Source organism: Cervus canadensis, chromosome 29, assembly GCF_019320065.1.
Source record: "Cervus canadensis isolate Bull #8, Minnesota chromosome 29, ASM1932006v1, whole genome shotgun sequence".
NCBI lineage: Eukaryota > Metazoa > Chordata > Mammalia > Artiodactyla > Cervidae > Cervus > Cervus canadensis.
This window is the reverse complement of record NC_057414.1, coordinates 23098426-23115067: the sequence shown is the minus strand read 5'-3', so window position 1 is coordinate 23115067 and position 16642 is coordinate 23098426. Positions and strand designations below refer to the sequence as shown.

The window sequence follows — 16642 nt, the reverse complement described above, 5'->3', positions numbered from 1 at the left end:
CTCTCTTGGTTTTGGAGGTGGGCGGCCGCTATTGGTGTCTTGTGTCTCTGATCGCGATTCCCCAAGTGGGACCTCTAATAGGCTGGGGCTGTCCCGGGTCAGGCACGGTCACACTGCTTCCAGAAGTCTCTGAGCGAGCTCCTGGTGATCAGCCTTCATCTCAGCTCAGAGAGAAGGGTCCACAGAGGATTGTTTGGTCTGGGCTATGGGCCCTTGGTGGGCCCTTCTCCACCGGGGATGAGACCTAGGCTGAATGGCATGTGGCATGCAGCTTGCTGGGGCGTGGGGGGTTGTTGGTGGTATTTCCATGGAGACGTAGGCAGATGCAAATTTCTGTTCCAAGGAGCACATGACTTCTTCCTGGAAGAGAGTGCTGGTGTAGGTGGTGGGCACGCTTTCGTTCTAGTTCCTGGGTATGATTAGATCCCGGGCGTGTGCCCTTACAGCAGAGCATCAGCAGGGGCTTCTACAAGTTATGTGCAGCAGAAGGAGCTCCAGAGGATGTAGACTGTAGGCCAGCTTCATCTCATGTGGTCTGAAGGGGACCTTAGCCACCGTGCCATCCATCTACCCATTGTCCTGCCTTCTGCCTGCCCTGTCTCTCCCCCGCCCCCACCTGCCCCATCTTCTCTATACCTTAAGGCATAGAGAGTCTACTCAACAAATGTTTGTTGAATGAATAAGTACCAACTGCACCCAGGTGGCTTAGTGGAATCCACCTGCCTATGCAGGAGATGCAAGAGACCTGGGTCCGATCCCTGAGTCAGGAAGATCCCCTGGAGGGGAAATGACAATCCACTCCAGTATTCTTGCTTGGAAGATTCCACAGACAGAGGAGCCTGGTGAGCTACAGTCCGTGGGATCGCAAAAGAGTCAGATACGACTGAGCACACACGCATGTGCTTTGAAAGCTTTTATCCACATCAGCCCCAGCGCTCACAACAGGTGTTGGAATTTACAATAGACCGAGTTTACAGACGAGGAAATTTTGCCTTAATGAAGTTGTGAAGCCTCTAGTGAGTGAGTGGCAGGGCAAGGTGTTGAACCCAAGTGATTTCAGAGCTCACATTCATGGTGTCTTTGGGGACAGCAACAGCAGGTGGATAAAATGCAAGCATGCCATGTACAGATGAAGCCAAAACAGGTGTAGAGCCTTTGTTCTAGTGGACACTGTCTCAGAAGATGCTGGGCAGCTCCCAAAGGGCCCATCCTGCAGAGGGACCAGCCCCGGCCCCCAGCCAGTGGTGGGGTGTGGCCCCTGTGAGTCTCTGAGCAGAGAAGAACTAGAACCAGTGGGTTGAGAATCAGTCACTGGGGTAAAACCAGGAAGTGAGCTTTTCAGGAACTGCCCCCAGCTGTGCTATGCTAACCCCCATCTTTCCTGCTGGGTCGAGGCTCATTTAATATCTGGGCCAGAACCTATTTCTCTTCAGTCTTGCACAGTTATTGGGAGATGCAAGAGACATGGGTTCCATCCCTGGGTCGGGAAGATCCCCTGGAGGAGGAAATGGCAACCCCCTCCATTATTCCTGCATGGGAAACTCCATGGACACAGGAGCCTGGTGAGCTCCAGTTCATGGAGTCGTGAAAGATTCAGACACAGCTGAGCAGGCACGTGTGCATGCACGTGCTTTTAAGGCTTTATGTCTTAAATTTAAGGATAGATTTATGTCAGTATTTAAGACTCAGTCTTGTTCATTTTTAAGCTTCAATCTCAAACTCAAAGCCTTTTCCTGGTGTCCCCCCCAGAGCAGCTGGCTGTGGAAGACTGAAGTGGGGTGGGGCATGATGCCTTCCTTCCCCTTCCCTCGTCTCCATGCCCGAGTAGCCAGGATCGGGGCCAGAGCAGAGAGGCAGAGTTCTGCCAGGGATGAAGTTGCTGTCCTTCTCTCGGATGACTGTCATTGCCACTGTCCCTGGGTGGGGGTCTCTGTGTGCCCTGCTGACTGGGCACTCACTCCCACGCTGCTTCCAGGGTCTGGTGGTCTTGGTGGTCTGGTGGGAGATTTGACCAGTTTTTCCGCTGGTAGCATTCACCTCCCATCCCCCTGATTAGGACTCCTTCTCTCTGTCCCTACACTGAGGTGGTCCCGGTAAGGCCGTAGACCTCAGCCTCATGATCCCTGCGTTACCCACCATAGAGCGGCAGGAATGTGTGGGCTCTGTCCTCCGCCTGTAGTGGTGGAACAGACCTGCTGGCACCTGGATGTCCCCAGCATATGGTCTCTGTCGAGCTGTTTCCAGCTTAGGAGGCCCACAGGCAGCTCTGCCAAGTCTCTTCTAAGCAGGGGTCCCCACAGGGCCCTGGGGTACCAGCCCCACCACTTGGAGTAATTCTCTTGGGGCCTCCACTCCCTTGACTTGAAGAAGCACATGGACCCCACCTCCTTGCTCCTTGGGTAAGGGGAGGGGATATCCTGTCTCTCAGATCATCAGTCATGACCGCCTTTGCTCACCCCAGTGCCATTCTCTCATCTGGATCTTCTCCTGACTTGGGGTTGGGTGGGTCGAAGTGGGTGATGCTGGTCTTTGATGGTAAGACTGATTCTGGACTAGTACAGGCTTGTGGGGGTGAGGGGAGTGGGTGACTGGCCCCAAGTTTTGTCAGTTCCTTGAACTTACAAATCAAGAGTACTGAGAGCATTTTATCCTCAAATGAGTCTTAGTCACAATTTCAGGGTTACAGGAAATATCTTCGTTGGACATACTGTTCAGTTATAGGAAAGGAAATCATATATTGAGAACCCACCGTGGGCCATCACTGGGCTGAGAGCTGTACACAATTTTTACCTTATTTGATCCCCCAGGAACCTTCTGAGGTCAGTATTTATATTACCCCATCTTACAGATGAGGAAACTGAGGCCCAAAGTGATTGTTACATGTAACAAAAGGGCGGCCCACAGATAAGCATTGATCAAGCTACTCACAGCTGTAGATTTAAAGACCTTGTGTTTTCTACTGCTTACCACTACGCACACTTCCAACCACTTGCATAACTACTAGAAAATCATTATGGTGTTTAAAGAATAATGTCATATTAATGCTTTCTGTTTTGCTTTTGAAGATGATTGAGCACCCCAAGGTTCCTCCTCTGATGGAAAAAAAAAAAAAATCAGTGGTTGGAAAGCCCCACAGGCACATCGCCACCCTTTCCCAGTGACTTAAGCAGGTTTGGAACCCAGGAGGGTGTATGCACCTGTCCTTGAAGCATTTCAGCAGCTCAGGCCCTGCCCTGACCTGCCTATGAGAGAGCCACAGGGAACCTTTGTCCCAGAGCAAGACTGCCAATGCCTGTGAGCCGAGGCTGCAGGCCAAGGTGAGCCCTGCGGAGACGCTGCACGTTGGTGGCTTCTCCCACCTCCTCGATGTTCCCAGAGGTTGGACCCATCCACTTGCTCCTGGAGACTGGCCAGAGGCCTGTGAGCTTGTGTCTCACCCTGCCCTGGGTGACTGTCTAGATCCCTTCAGCCCCTTTCCTACCACACTTCTGTCGCCACCATCTGTAAACCTGTCCCTGGGAGGGAGGCCTCTATTCCTGGGGGTGTTTTTTTTTTTTTTTCCCTGTTGCAATGAGAACTCTTTGGATTTATTCTCTTAACAACTTTCATATATAACATACAGCAGTGTTAATTATCTTATCATGTTATACATTACATGCCTAGTTCTTATTTATCTTAAAACTGGAAGTTGGTACTTTATTGACTGCCTTCATCCAATTCCCCCACCCCCACCTTTGGTAACCACAAATCTAATCTCTTTTTTTTTAAGAAAAACAATTGTTCACTGATTAAAAACAAAGTTTATCTTCAGAGTTCATAAAGAGATCCTAAAAACTCAATAGAAAAGTAGTTATATCAATACAACAAGTTATTCTCTGAAGAGGAAATGCAAATGGCCATTAAACATAGGAAGAAGTGCTTCACCTCACTAACATTCTGAAAACTACTAAAGTAACCTGGTACACCTATTGTCATGTATTGGATGATTAAAAATTGAAAGATCTGATAATAGCAAGTGATTGAGAGGTAGGTACTCTTTCCTTGTGGGAAAGAAAGGTACCACCTTGTGGGAAGGAAAGGTACCACTTTCCTTGTGGGAATACAATTTAGACTACTGGCAATCAGATTCCATTAAAAATCTGAAGTATTTGTTACTCATGTATTCCACGTTTCCATATCTCTCTTTGAGATTATAGCTGGGAGTTTTGAGAACACCTGGCATTTGCGCTGCCTGGCCCTAAGCCCATTCTCCCATGATGGGGAAGCAGAGGTCTGGAGGGGAAGGCTTTTCTCATTCAGCACACATTTGCCGGGCACTTCCTGTATACCAGGTGCAGTGCTAGGCACCAGGGTACACGGAGAGTCATGTCAGTCGTACAAAACTAGCTTCAATTCCAATTAATACGAGAGTTGTGCTGGTGGGATGTACAGGATCCAGTCAGTGGTACCCAAAGAAAGGTAACAGTCAGCTCTACCTGGGCCATCAGGGGACTTCACAAAGACAGTGATGCTTCCCTTGTGTTTTACAAGATGACTAGGCTTTCACCAATTGGAAAGGGAAGGTGGAGGGAATTTTAGATAGAAGTTAGGGCATAGTAATGTGATGGGCACAGAAGACTTGCTTTTATCAGTCTTGCAGGTTGCAGGCAGGGTGATGCTTCTAGGCACCTCTGACAAGGAGTATAGGCTTTTGGCATGAAATCGATCCCTGGGTCAAGAAGATCCCCTGAAGGGAAGGGAAGATCCCCCCTGAAAGGAATCTTCTCCAGGCAGTGCAAATCCCAGGTTGCTGACTTGATTAGTTCAAACCTGGGTTTGTGGCCCTGATGCTGAGCTCTCCTCCTCTGATCCCGAGCCTGGAAACAGGAGGTTTTTCTGGACCGGTCAGGTAAAAGCAGCAGGCAGATTGTCTTCATTGTCCTGCTACAGCGTCTCTGGAGTCCTGCGGTGGGCGGGACCGTTTCTGTCCTTTGCCAGCAGGGGGCGCGGTGGGCTCTGCTCCCACCTTCTCATCCACTTCCCCTGTGGGCACTGATGGGCTTGAGAAACAGAAGAGCTGCTGCAGTGGGATTACGTAGATGGCAGAGCTAGGATCCACAGCCCCAAATGAGCTCATTTGTAAGTGTACCTTACACCGTGGCTTAAGGGGATTGAATAGGAATCCTGAGTCTGCAGTCTAGGCAGCCTTACCTCTGGCTCCCAATCCCTTCCCTACGAAGCAGCTTTCTTTGTATTAGATTATTCCAATGCTTGTGCCTTAGTAAATCAGACTTGAGGTTTCTTTTAAATAATGTTGAAAGAAAATAACTCTATTATTCTCCCATCTTGCCCAAAATGTCCTACAGCATTTATGCAGATTAGGAGCAGTGAGTGGGAGTAGAGATCAGTCAGAACCCAAGGAGATTGAGTCAAGGCAATACTAAATTCTAGTGGGAATTAGACTATGGTCTTTATAGTTTATTCTTCAGTTTATGTGCAGGTGGCTATAGGAGAGAAAACAGAACAGGGTTTTCGTGCTGGTTTCGACGCCCTGCTAGCTCATGTCTCCTTAGACAAGCCATCTCTCTCTCTCTCTCTCTCTGTAGGCAAGAATACTGGAGTGGGTTGCCCTTCCCTTCTCCAGGGCATCTTCTTTACCAAGGAATCGAACCCAGGTCTCCCACATTGCAGGCGGATTCTTTACCATCTAAGCCACCAGGGAAGCCCATCTCTCTCTAGTTCTACTTTTTTTTTTTTCCTTTCTGATCAAGAGTGTGAGGATAGTTGATCAGAAATAAAATGATGCTCTTTTTCCAAAGCCTCAGGAAATGTCATAGGGGCAACATTTTTGTGGGCTGGTGGATTTTGTTTTTAGAGAGCCTGTGTAGCCAGCTTACCAGGCCTTGTGGCACACAGACAAATGCCAATTTAGCTATTTTGGATACTGTCTGTTAAAGACCACCCATGGCATGAACTGTGTGTCTCTTAACTCCAAACAGACCATTCACTATGGTTGAGTCCTGTGTTCTGAAATGGATAAAATGTGGTCTATCCATATAACAGGATAATGCCTCCCAATATAAAGAAACGAACTAATGATAATGTTCTCACCCAGATGAACCTTAAAAACATGCTCCATGGAAGAATGAAAGTGTAGTTGCTCAGTCGTGTCCAACTCTTTTCGACCCTATGGACTGTAGCCCACCAGTCTCCTCTGTCCATGGAATTCTCCAGGCAAGAATACTGGAGTGCGTTGCCATTCCCTTCTCCAGGGGATCTTCCTGACCCAGGGATTGAACCCAGGTCTCCTGCATTCTTCCATGGAAGAAGTCAGATGCAAAAGACTACAGGTCACATGATTCCACTTACAGGAAATTGGCCCAGAATAGGCCAATCAATGAAAACAAGATTAGAATTTGCCTGAGGGGATGGGTTTGGGACTTGATTACAGATGAGCGCTTTTCAGGGTGATGGAAATAGTCTAAAACTAGAATTTACTAAATTTACTAAAGATCATTATACACTTGATTTTGTGGTTGTAAATTATACCTCAGTAGAGCTGATTTCTTTTTTAAAAAGAGATGCCTACTGAGTTTTCTCTAAAATGAGATGATCATGGTTGGTTTTCTTCCCTGAGGCCTATGGCTGTCTGGAGGGGATATGCAGGAAGGAGGGACAGCTCCTTAGGCTTCTTGTAGGTGAAGAGCCTGTGCTGAGTTCTCCAAAGGCGGCAGGTACAACTTTATTTTCTGAACCAGACAAGGAAGTACAAAGACAGGCTGCATGGCTTTTCTTCTCTCATCTAATCCTGTTAATCTCCATAGCATCCCTATGGGGAAGGGTGGCACACATACGCCCATTTTAAAGAAGAAAACTGAGGCTCAGAGAGGTTAACTCTTGGAAAAACTTTGAAGTCTTCAAAGGATGGACTTGAGAAATGCAAACCCCGTTCTTTGCGGCTCTAACAATCAGTGATCCGTATAGTAAACGTGCTTCTTACTAAGAAACAGTGTATTCGTGGGAGCACTGGGCCCTTTCACAAATAAAAAGAGGTTTTCAGGGAGAATAGAACAGTTCTGAGCAATAAATGACTGAACGTCACAGGGAGAGATGATGACAAAGCGGCTCCGCTCCTCTGCCCTGGGCTGGGCAGGTAGATTGTGAGGGAGCCAATGTGGACATACCTACTGTTTGCAGGAGCAACCCCCGATCCTCTGGCTTTGCTCTGGAATTCTTAGTTTCTCCTGTTTTTCTTGCATGGTTTTTTAAAAAATGTATTATGGGATGTTTGACACATTCCATAATAAAAGAACACTTCTATTATAGAAGGAGAATAAAGAATATTTTTTGTGTCCATGAGCTAACTTAATAAGGAAAACACTATCTGGCGTGCTTTTAAATTCATGACATGTGATGGGGATGTAAGTAAGCCAAGTTATACCATGTTGGGTGACTGAGATCATGTATGTGAAAAGCTTCACTTGGTATATGCTAATTAGTAGTAGCTCTATAAAAGACACTGAAATCTTACATAGATTTCATCTAGCATGATTATAGCTCTATTTTCATCATCCAGGGAATTCTATTTTGAGAGGAAGTTGTTTTCCCGAGTTCCTTAACAGGTCCTGCCCTGCCTGCCAGCCCTTGATTCTGGCTTTGCCCCCTGTCATTGTTCAGCTGAGTTAACCAGGGGGGACGTCACTTTACTCTCCACCTTCCCACGAGGAAAATGCCCATTTTCAAGAAGAACACGGAGACTCAGAGGTTGCATCTTAGAAAAATTCAGTCTATAGATTGAATCGTCCCATCCAGGGCTCACATCCTATGACGTTGGTGTCCTTGTCAAAATATTTAGAAGCAGCAGCAGAACAGACCATGGATGTGTCCTGCTTTGGTTTCCTTAGGACGGAGAAGGAAGCAGGGGTGAAGGGTTAAAGCTGAGCTTACCCAAAGAAACAGGGGAGGGGGGAATTTTCCCACGTTTGGGGAACTCTCTGTGTTCCCTGCATTGCACACAGTGGTTTATAAGCATCTTGACTTGTCCAGGTGAGCCCTGGCTTACACCTGTTGTCCTAATGAAGTTAAGAATGTCTCCCTCTCCCTCTCAAAAATGGCATATGGTAAGATGTCACATAGTCAAAAACCATAATTTTTCTAAAAACAAAAGGGACGTGTTATATTGTTATATGCTGATTATAAGTCAGCCATTTTATTATTTTTAAAATTTTTAATTGGAGGATAACTGCTTTGCAATGCTGTGTTAGTTTCTGGTGTACAACAAAATCAATCAGCTAAAAGTATACATATATCCCCTCCCTCCCACCGCACCCCTACCCCACCCCTCTGGGTCATCACGGAGCTCGGAGCGGAGCTCCCAGCGTTATACAGAAGCTTCCCGCTAGCTCTCTGTTTTACACATGGTAGTGTGTATACATGTCAGTGCTACTTTCTCAGTTCATCCCACCCTCTCCATCCCCCACTGGGTCCACAAGTCTGTTCTCTGCAAAAACCATCATTTTTAAGGCGTGTCGCTGGAGCTGTTTGGGAAGCACCTCCAGGATCCTGGGGCTGTGGTTGTCATACAGGACCCAGGACCGGTGAGAGACGTGACTGTTTACAGATGTGCCTTCACCTCTCTGCTCAGATTTGATTTGCAAAACCACCTTGGCGGCAGGGCAAGCTGGCAGTCTTGTCAGGTGGGGCCCAGAGAGACTCAGTGACTTGCACAAGCCAGCAAGTGGTAGAAGACAGACTGGAATTCAAGCCCGGCTTTTCCAAAAGCCAAGCTGCTGATGGTTTTCTCCCACAATCAGCACAGGCTAGCTCCCAAAGCAGAGTGAAAGTTGGATTCTAGTAGTCTGTATTGTCAGTTTCTTCAAGAGCCTGGAAAGAGGAGCTCTCCAACAGGAAGTAATTCAGCCTCACCTAGTCAGCAATCACACCCCGGGGCACTGGCAGGCTAACGGGGTAGGGCTTGCTCCTCAGAGAACCCCATTCATGGCTCTGCCCTTCAGCTGGTCATTGGAGGAAACAGTTCCTTTATTAGCGTCCTCTTGCCAAGCTTGGGGTAACCTGAAGATGTGTGTTACCCGCACCGGGGGTGGGGGCTTCCCTTCCTCCAGCCCGCTCTCTTTAACTCCCTTCCCACTTCAGAAACCTTCAGCCTAAGGGTGGAAGTAGAGAAAAGCGGACACATTACTTTGCTGACAAAGGTCTGTATGGTTTTTCCAGTAGTCATGCATGTGTGGATGTGAGAGTTGGACCATAAAGAAAGCTGAGTGCTGAAGAATTGAAGCTTTTGAACTGTGGTGTTGGAGAAGACTCTTGAGATTCCCTTGGCCAGCAAGGAGATCCAACCAGTCCATCCTAAAGGAAATCAGTCCTGAGTATTCACTGGAAGGACTGATGCTGAAGCTGAGGTGGCCAATACTTTGGCCACCTGATGCGAAGAACTGACTCATTGGAAAAGACCCTGATGCTGGCAAAGACTGAAGGCAGGAGGAGAAGGGGACAACAGAAGATGAGATGGTTGGATGGCATCACCGACTCAGTGGACATGAGTTTAAGCAGGCTCTGGGAGTTGGTGATGGACAGGGAAGCCTGGCTTGCTGCAGTCCATGGGGTTGCAAAAAGTCAGACATGACTGAACAGAACTGAAGGGTGGAAGTGAAGCAGAGGGAGCCCCCAGGTTCCCCCTTCTCTGTCCCACATGCTGGGTCCCATAGTGTTTTACCCTCAGGGTCAGTTTAGACCCTGGCCGTCAGCATCTGGTGTTAAAAGAACTGTAGAAAAGGAAGGATTGCCCAAGGAGATACACCACTGCATCCATAGCTCCTGCCTGGGAATAAATATTTTATTCCTTCTCTGAAGCTCTTTATGCATGCCTTGAGGCAAATAGATTTTAAAATCTGAAAAATTCCATCTGGAATGAAAAATTTTCTTAGCCCTACTCTGCACACATTTTTTTTTTTTTTAATATAGGGGGGAAAAATGTTTTTAATGTAAGTTCTTTGTGGAAGCAAGCCCCATAGCTTATCCCCACACCCACCCCAAACTCAAGTTATTTATTTGATGGACAGGAGACAGCCATGTATCTGAGGGCAGAATGATAGGGCAAAGCTAGGTGAGGATTTTGGAGTGGGCTGGCAGCTACTTGGCGCGCTCTGGGTGGCTTGAAGCATGGAACAGGGATTTGGGGGTGCTGTGTAGACACCAGTGAGTCTCCCCGGGTGCCTCCATCCCTAGATCCCTTCCTCTGTGTCCTGGACAAGCACAGTCTTGCTCGGGACTCTGTCTTTTTCGGTTGTGTCCTTACTGAGAACTTCCTCCTGGTGCTCGCCAGACATCCCAGTTGCAACTTGCCTCGAGTACCCACTCTAATCCCAGTGGGGAGAAACTGGCTAATTTCTCTGTGGTTTAGGCCGGATTTTAATTGAGTGTGATACCAGTTAAGTGTTCAGGAAATCTGTCCTAGAGGAATTAAAACTCACGCGGGGGCTGAAACCGCCTCCTAAAAGGGTGCGAGACAGGGCTCCCCAGAAGGGCTTCCTCCTTAACCAGAATCTCCCCGTTGTCTTGCAGAGATCAGGAATGGAAACCTCAAGGCCATCCTAGGCCTCTTCTTCAGCCTTTCCCGGTACAAGCAGCAGCAGCAGCAGCCGCCGCCGCCCCAGAAGCCGCACCTCCCCTCGCCACTGCCGCCTGCCGGGTCCCAGGCGGCAGGGGCCCCCTCCCAGTGCCAGGCTGGCCCTCCTCAGCAACAGGTGCCAGCCACCCCCCAAGCCCCGTGCCAGCCTCACCAGCCGGCGCCACATCAGCCGTCAAAAGCACAAGCCGAGATGCAGTCCAGGTGGGTGCTCCTTGTCAACTGATAATTCGGCTTTTCTCAAGGTCTTCCATCACACTGACCCCGTTCTAGCCTGCACCCCACGTGGTTCGCGTTTGCGCTTCTGCAGGGCTGAGAACTGCCAGTGGTTCCTGGGGAATCAGCATGACCTTGAAATGGATGTGCCTGGCAGAGATGAGGGCTGTTAGAGATCAGAGTCGCCAGCCGCTCCCTCCTTAAACTCTGGCCTGTTAACACACACGTGCTCATAGGCAATAAACAGCCCCTAAAATAGACTTCAAACTTCTTCTGCGTGTCAGCCTACAGGCTGGGTGTTCAGTGTTATACGTACAAAGCAGTTTCGCTTAGTGGAGGCAGAAGCTCTCCAGCAGATACCTCTGGTTTGCCAGAAGAGAAATCCCGAGAACCCAGAAGAAAGATAGCACGTGGTTTTTAGCAGGACGAGAGGCGGCCCCCTTCTCCGAGTGGGCCAGCATCTCCTGATGGGGAGGCGTTCCCAGTCAGTGTGCCTGGGTTTTGTTGACTTTGGAGACCGAGGAGCAGTGTCAGCTATGACCCTCCGCTGTTTGGATCAGGACTGAGTTTTTGTTGGTGTTTCCAGAGAAACTTGCAAGCAATGGTATACCAGCAGAATGCCAGAACAGTTACCGTCTACTGTGTTCACGTGCTAATAGCTGCATTCCTAAACAACACCGCAAAAAAACACCTCATAAAACACTTAATGAGGGGAAAAAAATAGAGGAGGGGATTAGGAACTAGAAAGTTTTTGACTCATAGTAAAGTTTTGGAGAAAACATTTTTTTTTAAGACATAAAACTTTAGCTATCAAACCTAAATGCCACCACTCAAGTTGATTGCTTGATTTCATTGAATATGTGCGACAGAGTGATGGCTTTTTCTTTCCAGTCCCCCAAAGCACCAGCACTAATAATCATAGGTTTTCTCATACACCGTCATACCCTTGGGAGCCATTTGTAGTTGGGCGAAGTACAAAGTGGTTGAAGCAAAGCAGCTGCCCTCGAGATGGTTAATGGTCACAGCTGCTTTTCCCCAGGAGAAATGCTGTTTCCCAGTTGTGATCGTGTTAAAACTAGCAGTGACAGATGTGATGTAAATCAGAACCCCTAATTAATTATCTAATTATATCCAATTTTCATTGTGAAAATCTATGGGCTAGTAGGGATGCCTGGACTAGCAATGAGGACTGGACAGCCAGGCAGCAAGCCTCTGCACCTCTGCCCTGAAGGGCCCCCTGGGTGGAAGTCATTCTGTGATTCTTAGTGGGGTCAGGATGATAACATGATCTGGGCATCATTTCCCACACTGCATGCTGCAGAGTGCTTATTCCCTGGATAGCAACTTGCAGGGGAAGGGTTCTATGGGGGAAAATTTGGTGCCTGCTCCCTACATCCTACTGAAGGAGGCAGGCAAAAGTGGGAAGAGAAATATCAGAAGTGATAGTACAATAAGATAATGGGATTCAGGAGGATTGGGTTCATAATTTAAGTTGGGTTAATAGGTTTCTCTGAGGGCTTGACACTGAAGTAGAAATAGGAATGACAGGGGGCTAGCCATGCAGGTGTGGAATAGATCAGGGAGCGGGAGCAGCTGGTCCAAAGGCCCTGTGGTAGGAGTAAGCTTGGCAGGTTGGAGGAGCCGAGAAAAGGCCAGTGTGGCTGGAGCTCCGTGGGCAAAGGGGAGTGTGAAGTGAAAAGCAGCCTTATAAGCAAAGAGAGCTGCCACCATTGACATGAAAGGCAGTGTGACCGGTCACCCCTGGAGCTGTGTAGTCCCATAGCCCTGAAGCAAGGTCACAGTGACAGCTTTAAGGCTGAGGAGTTGGTATTTCATTCTAAAGGTAACAAGCCATTGGACAGTCTGGAGCAGGAAGGAGAGTTAATTTACAGTTGTTATTTTAAAATCACTTTTGTTTCTCTCTAGAGAATAAGACTGTGGAAGGGTCAAGAATAGAAGGAAAGACCCCAGCTAAGAGGCTTTGTCATCCTCTAGGTCAGGGGTCTGCAACCTTCTTGGTACCGGGGACCAGTTTCGTGGAAGACAATTTTTCCATGGACCAGGGCAGGGTGGTGGTGGTTTCAGGATGACTCAAGCACACTACATTTGTTGCGCACTTTATTTCTATTACTATTATATCAGCTCCACCTCGGATCATCAGGCATTAGATCTCAGAGGCTGGGGAATCCCTGCTCTAGGTGACAGTGGCTTCGATCAAGGTGTAGAGCAAGTGTGGACATGGACCAGTTCAGGGTATTTTAGAGGATGGGCCAACAGAACTACAGGTAGGTTGACCGTCTGGAGTGAGGGAGGGAGGGAGGAATCACAGATAAGTCCTTGATTTCTGACTTGAGTGGTTAGGCACGTGGTGGCATTTATTGAGATAAGGAACCTGGGGGGAGTAGGGGGAAGGACATGTGTACCCTGGGAATCTTCAGAAGAAGGTGTAGAAAGCCTTCTCAAACTGAGCCACGAAACTCTTCTTATAAGAGTGTCTCATTGCGAAGGGTTCCAAGGAACATGTGTTGAAAACCGCTGGGCTTGTGTCGTTGAGCTTTGATAGCCTGAGACATCCATCGCCACAGTAAGCTTTTGTCTTCTCAAAAGAACCAGATGTCCCAGTCAGGAAACCCATCTCCCAATAAGAAAAAGCATCCTACTGTTAATAAATGCTTTACCTAGGGGGACTTCCCTGGCAGTGCAGTAGTTGAGGCTTCGCACTTCCACTGCAGGGCACACGGGTTCCACTCCTAGTTAGGGAAAAAGCATCCCGCAAGCCGTGTGGTGTGGTCAAAAAACCACAAGAGTGAAAAGTAGATGCTTTACCTAAAGACCAGCCACACTCACTTAAGCCAGGTTTTTAATGTCCATTTTTTCCCGAGTGGTTCCTGCCCTCATGCCCCCCGACCCTACAATGTGGTGATGATACAGGTCGAGTTCTGAACTGTTCTGTGTCCTCCTTCACCCTTTGTTTGGCCCCCTTCACCCTTTATTTGGCCCGTATTGGGTTACTTTAGCAGATGATTGGTTTTATCCATGACATACTGATGCTTTCTAGTTTTCCTTTTGGAGGATAATCTTGTTCTCAAAGTCTAGAGATGTGATACTCCATACTCATGCACTGACTGTAACTTTAAAAACAGTAAAGTCACTTCTCTGGCTTAGTTCCATTGTATTTCTATCCCCAAATTCTGATAGCCCAGATCCCAAGGGTAATGGTTCAGACCCTTGATCATTAACGTCAAATGTTGATATAACCCCCAAATACCAGGTTTATGTTGATCCTTCCTCAGAGCTCCACTGGGCACAAACATGCCTAAACACCGTGCCTCTCAAGATAGCAAATGCTAAAACTTGACAACTTTTCCATAATGTTTGTTAATTAAAAAAAAAAAAAAAAAGAGTTGTGGAAGCTGAGCAAGGAAAATTGAGATACTGGCATGAAGGAGAACGCAATTCCTCCATGGTGACTAAATGGAGACTCACTTTTACTTCTTCTCATCAGCTTTTCTCATTAATTTACATGATGGCTGAGAAGTCGATCCACTTTTCACCTCCTGAAGTTCCTCTCTATCTGTGTCTCCTTTACATCGTATCAATATTTAGCTTTTTAGGAAAAAAAATAACAAAGAATTGCTTTTTAAAAAATTCATTCTCTTCTGTCTTCCTTCACATCCTAGGTTTTGTGACACCAACATTGTATTTCTCACCTCAGATCCTTTTATGAACATGTTATCAGTGGTATGAATGCAAGAAAGATAAATATTTCTCTCTTTCATAAGGCAGTAAATAAGTTGAACCATTCATTAAGTCCATCCATGATTCTTCATATTCATAAGTTTATGGTTCAAAGCCCAGAACATAGCAAGTTCAGAAGATTTGAAAGGGTCATTGCTGATACCATGGAGAGCAAACATTCCCAAGACCAGCAAAACTTGAAAACATCTCCACCCTTATTTGGGCTTCCCGGGTGGCTCAGCTGGTAAAGAATCTGCCTGCCAATGCAGGAGACACAAGAGATGTGGGTTGGATCCCTGGGTCAGGAAGCTTCCCTGGAGAAAGGAAATGGCAACCCACTCCACTCTTCTTGCCTGGAAAATTCCATGGACAGAGGGGATTGGTGGGCTGCAATCCACATGGTCGCAGAGAGTCAGACATGACTGAGCACGCATGCCACCCTTATTTAGGGTCAATTTAATGGGATATTCAAGACGTTCCTCCAAAGAGCATTCCAGTAGAATAAGCGTGTGGAATAGATAAAGATCTGAGTACTTGAGAAAGGTACAAAATTTACTTGTCAGAGACCCCTGGCTTTAGGGTCTCATTGTGGAGGAAGACCGTGTAGCGACTGATGGCAGAAAAGAGATTTGGAGTTATGAAAAAGAAGATCACAAATGTTCTTAGATAATCTTGCACAGCAGTTTCCTTATGTTGGAATTTTATCAAATTAGACCTAAGAAAAAGGCTGCATGTTGTAGAAAAATCGGGCAGAGGGAAACCCGGGGGCTTTTGCTGTGTCTCGGGACTCCTGTTGGTAATTTGTCTAACGCGTCTTCTCTCCTCTCACTCATCTCTTCCACTTTTTTCTTTCCTGTCATGCAGTGCATCTTCCAAGGACTCATCACAAAGCAAAATCATCCGCTTCACTCTGGGTCAGAAAAAGATCTCTAGGTTAGAACTTGTCCACGTCCCGCAAAGCATGGTTTCAACCCAGCCCCTCGACCCCTTTGTCCTGGCTGCTTCCTTTGGTCCTCCGCCCCCTGACATGTTTGCAGTTTGGGAAAACCAAACATGCTTTGGCTGATGACCAAGTGTTGAGTGTTAGAGACTTGAGAGTGGCCCTGGGGTGGAAGGGGGTGTGTGTGTGTGTGTGTGTGTGTGTGTGTGTGTGTGTGTGTGTGTGTGTGTGTGTGTGTGTGTGTGTGTGTGTGTGTGTGTGTGTGTGTGTGTGTGTGTGTGTGTGATGCTTGTGAGGTTTAGTTGTACTTAATGTTTCTGCATCTCATTGAGTTTTTTTGTCTTTGATTGCTTGGACATCAAAGTCCATTCTGGTTTAGAGAGGTGAGTTTTTAGATGGTTTTCTATAGTAATTTTATGATGAGTTTGACGCCCTGCTCTATCCTGGCCCTGATCCCACCTCACCTGCATCTTGTTTATGTGTGTTATGCTTTTTGTTATTGGTGCTATCCTAAAATGACTAACGTGGGATTGGTTTTCTCCTGAGTGTTAAAGACCTGAAGCATGAATCTAATTGTTCAGCGGAGACAAAGCCACAAGGCAGCTATGTCTCATTTTTATTTCTGGATGCTCTCATGTACATGGATGGATCACCTCAGTTCCCTGAAAATAAAAACTAGGCCTGCTCACTAGTTAATTCTCTTGACTCAGCTTGGCGTCTACCACGTCCTGTGAGGACCCATGCCAGGATACAGGAAACGCCAGTTATATCCTTGTACCTACTGTGTGTTAAAGGTATCAACAGCTAACATTTATTGAATGTGTATTAGGCGCCAATATGAATGCATTATCTTAATCTTCAAGTCAGTCTTCTTGCGGTAGGTCATGTTGTTATCCCCATTTTACAGATGAGGAAACTAAAATTTAGGAAGTTCGGTAAGTTATCAAAGTCACACAGAAAGCAGAACCAGGACTTGAGCCCAGGTGATCTAACCGCAGAACCCTCACTGTAACCACCGCGTTACACCTCTCCTCTCCACCTCCTCCTCCGTGAATTCTGGTACGCGGCTTAGCATAGCACACAGGCATGTGGTGGTTGATACTGGTTTTTAAAATCTTACGTTT

At 47.2% G+C, this 16642-nt stretch overlaps 1 protein-coding gene across 13 annotated transcripts in view; it reads left to right on the top strand.

The window, feature by feature from the left end:
- The window catches only part of NAV2 (neuron navigator 2), an 874724-nt gene that overhangs the window by 625490 nt on the left and 232592 nt on the right, over positions 1 to 16642 (top strand). For 10 of the 13 annotated variants that reach the window (XM_043451122.1, XM_043451119.1, XM_043451127.1 and 7 more), the window contains exons 5-6: positions 10561 to 10828; positions 15443 to 15511. In XM_043451122.1, coding sequence (XP_043307057.1) covers positions 10561 to 10828; positions 15443 to 15511 — 337 coding nt within the window. The remainder of the gene's footprint in view (positions 1 to 10560; positions 10829 to 15442; positions 15512 to 16642) is intronic. The other 3 variants (XM_043451131.1, XM_043451126.1, XM_043451124.1) reach the window with 1 other exon arrangement.